Below are 9,495 nucleotides of genomic sequence, written 5' to 3'. Positions count from 1 at the left end.
AGTGTGATTGGTGATGAAGCTGATGTGTGTGTGTGTGTGTGTGTGTTCTCAGGACACACTGCGCGAGTGTCCGCCGGGCGACAGCTCCTCCTGTAACTCCAGCCTGCAGATCATCTCGCCCATGTACTTCGTGAGCTTCGTGCTGACGGCCCAGTTCGTGCTGATTAACGTGGTGGTGGCCGTGCTGATGAAGCACCTGGACGACTCCAACAAGGAGGCGCAGGAGGACGCGGAGATGGACGCGGAGATCGAGCTGGAGCTGCAGGCCGGCCTGTGCTGTCTGGGCCGGCCGGACCGGGTCTCGGGCGCTGGCGGAGGCGAGAGGACGGCGGGGAGCCAGAGGAACACACACACGGCTGCGGTCCACACCAGTCAGAGCACACACACACACCGCAGGACATCAGCGGACACACTCCAGCAGAGGAGACTCTGCTCACCTGCACAGGTTCAGCTCTCATTCACCAGAGTCACACACACACACACACACACACACACACGCACGCACGCACGCACACACACACTCTTGTACATCTATCTTTATGAGGACATTCATTGACACAATGCAATCTCTAGCCGCTTACCCTAACCTTACTCATCACAACTAAGTGCTTAACCCGAACCCTTACCCTAAACCTACCCTTAACCTAATTATAACCTTATCCCTGAAACCAAGTCTTGACCCTCAAACAGGCCTTTAAAGGGGTCTCAGAAAGTGAGGACCGGCCAAAATGTCCTCACTTTACTCTCTTTGTCCTCACTCCAATGGTCTAAAACTCAAACTGGTCCTCACAAAGATAGTCGTACAAGTACACACACACACACACACACACCGCAGGACATCGGCGGACACACTCCAGCAGAGGAGACTCTGCTCACCTGCACAGGTTCAGCTCTCATTCACCAGAGTCACACACACACACATACACGCACGCACACACACACACACAAAAAAACACACACGTACGTACGCACGCACGCACACACACACACACTCGCATAAAAAAAAATCACACGCAGACTCACACAGACACACACACTCATATGCACACACACACACACACACTCGTATGCACTCACACACTCACACAGACACACACATACACACACTCACACGCACGCACGCACACACACACACACACTCATATGCTCACACAAACTCGTGCGCACAAACACACACACTGATATGCTCAAAGACACACACGCAAACACACTCGCGTGCACATACACACACACACACATACACACACGCACGCACGCGCACACACATAAAAAAACAAACATAAAAAACACACACGCACACACACACACACACACACACACACTTGCATAAAAAAAATACACACACACACACGCACACACACACACACACACACACTCATATACTGACACACACACTCATATGCTCACACAAACTCGTGCGCACAAACACACACACTGATATGCTCACAAAGACTTTTTTGTAATATTCAGTTTATGTCGATTGATCTAACATGTACACGTCATTCTTGTGTGTACGTGCGTGTGTGTGTGTGTGTGTGTGTGTGTGTGTGTGTGTGTGTGTGTGTGTGTGTGTGTGTGTGTGTGTGTGTGTGTGTGTGTGTGTGTGTGTGTGTGACAGGAGAGCCAGTGGCTGGAGAGTGTGTCTCTGCTGATGAAGGATTCTCTGGATGGAGAAATGCAGATGATTGATAATCTGTCAGGATCAGTGTTTCATCATTACTGCTCTCCACCAATCAGACGAGACGGCAGGAGCCAATCAGGAGAGGTGAGGATACAACTCGTACTCTTCCTATAAACTCGCTAATCCAGGGATTCACAAACTGTATCAGCCGAGCCCGACAGACGTAGCAGAGAGCCGCGTTTGACTGAAGCGCTGATGCAAACACATCCACATCTCTGCGCTCATGCGTTCTGAACGGCCGGTTTGCTGTGTTTATTATTGTCATTGAGAGGAAAGCGCTGCACATATTTACACATTCATCTCAGCATCGCTCTCAGCGGTGACCGGCGCCGGGGTGTTCGTGAACGTTAACCTGACCTGCTCTTTAGCCCTAAATGAAGAATGAAAAATAAGAGTGTATCAGCGCCTATAGCGTTAGCTGTGCTAATGAGGCATTCGGTGGAATCAGAATCGTTTGATTCTTATGATTCTCATCCCTCATGACTGGCAGAACATGAGCTTATGAAAGATCACGCTTGCTCAGAGTTCGTGAAATAATCATCATGGCTCAATAAATTGTATGTAAGAGTAATTCTAAATGAAACGAACATGGAAACATGAGGATTCACAGCTGAATATTTATGCCTGAAGTGTGAAATCTCCTACAGTCACGATAACAGATGCAGCGAATCAAATCCTGGCCGTGACGGATCGTAGTGTGTGTGTGAGTGTGTGTGAGTGTGTGTGCAGTAGCTCGTTTGATGGTTCTGATCCCTGCATGCATCAGTGTTTGACAGCTTCCTGCGGTGATGAGTGTGTGTGTGTGTGTGTGTGTGTGTGTGTGTGTGTGTGTGTGTGTGTGTGTGTGTGTGTGTGTGTTTTGTAGATCCGGCTGGCGGAGATCGAACAAACGTCTCTGATGTCGGAGCAACTGTCGGATAAATCCTCATCACCGGCTCTCACTGACATCAGCCTGGAGGACCACAGTGTGTACCAGCTACTGGACAGAGACTGTAAGGTGTGTGTATGTGTGTGTGTGTGTGTGTGTGTGTGTGTGTGGGTTCGTTTCAGCTGTGTGTTCTCGCTCGATCTGTGTTTCTGCTGTCAGACTCGACTCGTGTGGAGACTTGCACTGAACACTTCACTGAAGTGCCATCGTGTGCTCACACTTATGGTGTTTCCAACATATATGACGAACAATATACTGTTCATTTATTTGATGAAAGTAATTTTGTGAAATATTATTCCAGTGTAAATCAGCTGAATATATAGTAAAGTGTAATTTCAGCATCATTACTCCAGTCTTCAGTGTCACATGATCCTTCAGAAATCACTCTAATATGAGGATCTGATGATCAAGAAACATTTATGATTATTATCAGTGTTTCAATGAATATTTAGAAATCTTTTGTCATATTATAAATTATTTTGCTGTCTCCTTTGATAAATTAATGCATCCTTGTTGAATAAAATCGTACTGACCCCAAACCCCAGTAGTGTATAAATAATAATAATAATAACTCAAAATTCACTCATTGTAAATCTATCATTGCCATATTTATAATTTACTTCTAAAAGCCTTTTTTTAACATGACTATAAAGATAAGAAGCGTCTCCCCTCTGTGTCTCGGCTAAGGCCTGAAGGGAAGTGCTCTCTTTACATGGCTATAAACAATAGATAAAAAGAAAGGCTTTTTAATTTGATCAAGTGTGCCAGGGAAAAGTAATTAATTCGCTTTTGCTTTTTTTGAATCTGCACTCAGTTTGATTGCACTCAATTTATGTCCTTTGTGTTTGTTTTTGACTGGGGGAAAAACTTTCAGTGGAACACAATATAAACCCACTGCAGCTCTCAAATCTCGTTCAGTCCTAATATGCAGCGTCACACTGTAGGTGAAGCATGATAATAGTGATGACACACACCAAAGACGTGTGTGTGTGTGTGTGTGTGTGCGCAGGAGGAAGAGGGCAGCGGGGGCTTGAGCACAAAAGAGGCCGTGAGCAGAAGCGAGGGATCCAGCCCAGGAAGAGGAAGACAGGAACAGGAAGTGAGGCGTGAGGTCGGAGGTCATCGGCTCCAGTCTCCAGCTCACACCGGAGGTCTGTGTGTTCTCTGTTCTCTCAGCTCTCCGCAGGACTGTTTACATCAGATTTGTTCTTACTCTTTAAGAGGTCGTGTCGAGTTAACATACATCTTGTGTTCTGTTCCATTAATCCATCCAGCTTTTTGAACACCCTAGTAAGCATCTTGCAACCACCTACAATACCATAGCAACAACCTAGTTAACGTCTGGCAACCAGACCAAAAACCCTTGCAAACATCCAGAGCGCCTTACCATCTCCATAGCAACACCCTGGCAACCACCCATAACACCATAGCAACAACTTAGTTAACGTCTGGCAACCAGACCAAAAACCCTTGCAAACATCCAGAGCGCCTTACCATCTCCATAGCAACACCCTGGCAACCACCTACAATACCATAGCAACAACTTAGTTAACGTCTGGCAACCAGACCAAAAACCCTTGCAAACATCCAGAGCGCCTTACCATCTCCATAGCAACACCCTGGCAACCACCCATAACACCATAGCAACAACTTAGTTAACGTCTGGCAACCAGACCAAAAACCCTTGCAAACATCCAGAGCGCCTTACCATCTCCATAGCAACACCCTGGCAACCACCTACAATACCATAGCAACAACTTAGTTAACGTCTGGCAACCAGACCAAAAACCCTTGCAAACATCCAGAGCGCCTTACCATCTCCATAGCAACACCCTGGCAACCACCTACAATACCATAGCAACAACTTAGTTAACGTCTGGCAACCAGACCAAAAACCCTTGCAAACATCCAGAGCGCCTTACCATCTCCATGGCAACACCCTGGCAACCACCCATAACACCATAGCAACAACCTAGTTAACGTCTTGCAACCAGACCAAAAACCATTGCAACCACCCTACCATCTCCATAGCAACACCCTAGCAACACTCTAGCAACCATATTGCAAACTTCTAACGGCAACATAGAACAACCTATGTAACATCTTGCAACCAGATCAAACAACCTTGCAACCCCCCCAGAGCACCCTACCATCTCCAAAGCAACACCCTAGCAACTCCATAGCAACCACATGGGAAAATCAGGCAACCACACAGAAGACCCTAGCAACCACCCAGAACACCCTAGCAATGCCAGCAACCCTAGTACACATTTTCCAACCACCTACAACACCTTAGCAACCGCATAGCAACACCTTGGAAAATGATCAGAATACCTTAGCAACACCCCAGCAACCTAGAACAACCTAGTTAACGTCTTGCAACCAGATCAAACTAACTTTTGCAGCCACCTACACAGTGATGGGAATAACGGCGTTATAAATAACGCCGTTACTAACGCCATTACTTTTTCCAGTAACGAGTAATCTAATTGATTACTCTTCTCATCTTAATAACGCCGTTTCCGTTACTGCCAAAAAAATGCGGCGCTTTACTATAACTGATGAAGCTGTTTTTTTTTTTTTTATCAGACCAACTAGATCTCCGAGCGAGAGGCAAATACTTTTTTTACTGTTCTTCCTTGGTTAGTGGGCAGAGCACGAGACAAGCGCATAAATGCTGACGACTGAGGTAGAGTAAAATGTCATTGTAAGCCAATCAGAGGTAGAGTTGGGCGGGTGTTCGAAAGCACGCATAGTAGTAGGCATTCGGCTCTTTTGACTCAGCTCACTGAAAAGAGCCGGCTCTTTTGGCTCACAAACGGCTCTTTAAATGACTTTGACTATAATATTTCAATTTTTATTACATAATTATTTAATTTCTATAGGCTAAATTTGTAAAGAGAAGCTAAATAGAGTCGGCTCTTCAGATATGCCAGCCATCTCCCGACGTTCACCTAAAAGAGCCGGCTCTTAGAGTCGCCTCATTCGCGAATCGCGAACGACCCATCAAAAGCTCATTCGCGAACGAGTCGATCCATCATCACTAACGGCTAACGCTCATGAATTGCGAACGACCCATCATAACGCATAGTCGGACAGGACAGGACACACAATGAACAACACAAGCCAGCCAGTCAGTCAACGAGAGACAGGTATGGCGACGAGCTTAACAAGCTTAATTTAATTTTGCCCAGTTGTGGCCTGTTGAGGGGCAATAAATATCAAAAGTTCCAAAACATCTATTGTGTTATTTGCATTGATCCACTATATAAACATAATATCTACATGGCATTTGATTGGAGGCTAGTCTCACTTTGTCCCACAGCAACATTTTTTTTTAGATGTGTGTACAATGTTTCATGTTTCTGTTAATAATGTATTAATCTATGTCCATTTCATTATAATATTCAGATTTATCATAAATATTTGAACATGCACATGTATTGTAAGTTCCGTTAAAGAGGGGTAGAGGTGGGGTCACATTTGAGCATTTAAAATTTAATTTTACTTGAAAGTAACGCAATAGTTACTTTCTTAAGTAACTAGTTACTTTTAAAATTTGTAACTGAGTAACTAATTTAGTTACTTTTTGGAAGTAGTAACTAGTAACTATAACTAATTACTTTTTAAAAGTAACTTGCCCAACACTGCACCTACATCACCCTAGCATCACCTTACACTCTGTTTATCTGTCTGTTTGAGACTGCATGGCATTAAAAGCTATTAAAACTACTTTAAAATTTCTGGTTAGTCTTCCTCAAGCCAACATCAAAGTACTGGAAAACTTTATAAAATCTTTTTTTTTTTTTTTTTTTTAAGAACCTCCATCAAAGAACTGTTATGATGTGTTAATGGAAATGCACAACTAGTCACATTTTGAAAAGATGTAGTTTTCCACAGTTAATTGAACTGAAACAGCTGTTGTGTTCGGCTGATCAGTGTGTGTGTGTGTGGCAGATGTCAGTGCAGGAGACAGCCGGACGTCTTCACCTCTCTTCCATCTCCCAGCTGAGTTCTTCCACCCCACCACCGGCGCGATCCCCCAGGGCAGCCCAGCCACCGGAGCGGCCCCGCCCGGCTCCAGACACGCTTCTCCAGCCTCGTGGGCTTCCCTGAGGTCCCCGGGGGCCAACAGCAGGGTCACGTGCTCACAGGTGAGACGCGGCACACGTACAACATAATCAGGACTTGCAGTCAAGTGTCTAGAAGCCTAAATAAGTATGAAGAAGTCTCAGGTAGGCAGAGTCAAGACTTCAAGCATTACAATGGCAGCTTATTCTCGCTAACAATCGTACACTCAGTCGTTCAAACTGGGAATTCGGCACGTTGACAACAGCTGCTCGCTTTGAAAGTGCCCTGTGCTTTATGCATCCCTGCCACAGACTGTAAATAAACATGTTTGTAGTGTGTGTGACGTTACCCGTAGTGTTTCTGAAGAGCATTAATGAAGCCCAAAGTGGGCGGAGCCGGCCGTCGCCATCTTGGCCGCGCGTCACTCCCAGATAAACGTAAATGTGCAGCGAGGCGGATTAGCTGAGGTGACGTGACGCTAACGCTAGCAGACAAACGGCTAGTAGAGACATCAGCGGCAATCCACCTGTCACTCAAGTGGCCACGCCCTTAATTATGCAGAACTTTAAGGCTTAATATAATTTAAACGGATGACTTATAAAAACATTTCCCCCCTCACAGTCGTCATGAAGGGCGACATTAGCGATATAGACCAAAACCACTTTTAGCACCAGACTGTAAACATGTTTTATTCTGCTGTAAAGTTGGGCACTTTAACATGCGGGTCTATGGGATTGAGTCTCTTCTGCAGCCGGCCTCTAGTGGCCAGTGGAGGAACTGCAGTTTAACTCACTCAGTGTTGGATTCAAGGTTGTCGCTTGATCCCTACACCGTTGACAATAGACAATGGACCTTTGACTGGACGAGACTAATTCTGATTGTGGATATCTAGTTTTCTTGCTACTAATTGGCTCAAACTCTCAGAATATCGTTTAAAGATTTCAGGACACTGCACTGGAAAACGTTTTCAAATCCAATGACTAGTTTTTCCTCAAAAGTTCACTATCAACTCCGTGTAATCCTGATGTAATCCTGGCGCACGCTTGGCTCCCTGTAGGATGAGTAAAACCCTCCAATCAGACGTCAACCAGTTCTATACGTTTACTTGCTTATCCCTTTGCTGTAGCGGTGCAACGGATCGCAAAATTCATGGTTCGGATCATTTACGTTTTTTGAGCAAATACACAAATTACAAGCAGAGATGAACACTAAAGAACACAGTTACAAAGTCTAACAGTAGTATTCAGGTACAGAAATTAATAATTAAGCCTAAAACAACTCTATTTGTTCACTGTAGAAATTAATTAAAGTTTATTCTGTGTTAAAGCTGTATTTTGTTGTTTTATAAACATTATGACACAGATAACAGCAGGAATATTAGGCTGCTGTCACTTTAAGACCGAATAAACTGACAAACATCCGGACATGTGTGCCGAACCCTGGGGAGCTGATCCGTACGGATCACGATCAGCTGCGATCCGTTGCACCGCTACTTTGCTTTGATGGTGGTTTGCTTCTCTTTCCAGTGACTGTTTTGTTGTTTCTTGCTGCAGACGTCCCGCAGTAACTCCTCACTGGCCACGGGCAGCTCCATAGGGAGTCTGCAGACCACACTAGAGGAGGGGTTCTCCTCGCCAGGAGACCCGACGCTTCCCTTAATCTGCAGAACCCACGTTCCCCCTCCAGAACACACTCAGAGACCTCGTGCTCCTCAGACTACGCTCAACCTCCAGGCCACCAGGGGGCGGCAGAGGACTCGGAGCAGACACAGTGACTGCACAAACCCTAACTGGATCCGACGGGACCCCACAGAACCATCCGATGAGGAATCAGGAGTTAGAGTTGCTAATCCTGAACAGTTATCGGATAACTTGAGTAGCTTCTCTCTGACGTCTCTGCACCCGCCCGACTCTCTAGCGCCGCCGCTGGCCAAGAAGTGCAACAGCACTGGGAGTTTAGCGGTCCAGAATAAAGATGGGAGACGCTTAATCGGATTCAACCCCTGGACTGACGCGACGAGTGAGGAAACTGAGAGGGAGACCAAGACGTGTAGACAGACTGTGGGTTCTAGTTGGCGTAAGAACAGATGAAATGCACGTTTTGCTCCAGGTATGGGACGATGTATGATCTGTTTTCTGAACTCGTCTCCGCTTTTCTCTTGAGTGACACAAATCTGATTATAGACCAGCCAAAACTCGGCTTCGGTTCTTCTTCAGGGCATTACTCTGGACGCCTCAGAGGAGATGCAGTAGACATGGAGTAGCGTACTGTAAAATCAACTGAGGAACTCATAGGCAAAAAACAGACTTCTCTATCCCACCAGCCGGAGCGTGTAGCGAACGCTAGGTCACACTGGGCGTGTAGCATGTGACGCATTCAAACGCAGAAAGCTGATGTATGAAGAAGCCACGGTTGTGTCATGTCGAAATTACTGCCATTGTTCTGTACTGTGGTTACGAAAATCATTTTCTTCTTCAGCATTTTTGTCTCGTGTTCCAGTGAAAGTGAGACTCTGGCTACGTTTATGCAACCAAATAATCCGTTAGTAATGGGATTGACGGCTCAATGATCCCTCACCTTAATGATCCGATTCAGCTCGATCCCAATGAAATGTCGATCGGATTGAAAGGTGGGGTTTATTCCTTTTCTAATCCGATCGAGAGATCATGTAAACACTTGATCGGATTGAAAACCGAAACTGAAAGGACTGCGCATGTGCGTGGAAACAGTGTAATGACGTGTACGAGCTGTACAGAGTTGTAGATGTAAACGTAGCCAGTGTGTGGGATAAGACTTGTTTTCAGAGAATATCTGT

General features: G+C 45.6%; 1 protein-coding gene across 1 annotated transcript in view; it reads left to right on the top strand.

Moving 5' to 3' along the window:
- Positions 1-8,790, top strand: part of LOC130078208 (voltage-dependent T-type calcium channel subunit alpha-1I-like) — a 36,461-nt gene extending 27,671 nt beyond the window's left edge. Inside the window, exons 13-18 of the mRNA XM_056243733.1 lie at positions 53-445; positions 1,619-1,765; positions 2,547-2,678; positions 3,619-3,760; positions 6,567-6,763; positions 8,234-8,790. Coding sequence (XP_056099708.1) covers positions 53-445; positions 1,619-1,765; positions 2,547-2,678; positions 3,619-3,760; positions 6,567-6,763; positions 8,234-8,770 — 1,548 coding nt within the window. The 3' untranslated portion in view covers positions 8,771-8,790. The remainder of the gene's footprint in view (positions 1-52; positions 446-1,618; positions 1,766-2,546; positions 2,679-3,618; positions 3,761-6,566; positions 6,764-8,233) is intronic.
- Positions 8,791-9,495: the final 705 nt, after the last annotated feature.

Source organism: Rhinichthys klamathensis, unplaced genomic scaffold (genome assembly GCF_029890125.1).
Source record: "Rhinichthys klamathensis goyatoka isolate OS25496 unplaced genomic scaffold, OSU_Roscu_1.1 h1tg000831l_1, whole genome shotgun sequence".
Taxonomy (NCBI): domain Eukaryota; kingdom Metazoa; phylum Chordata; class Actinopteri; order Cypriniformes; family Leuciscidae; genus Rhinichthys; species Rhinichthys klamathensis.
This window is presented reverse-complemented; position numbering and strand designations above follow the sequence as displayed.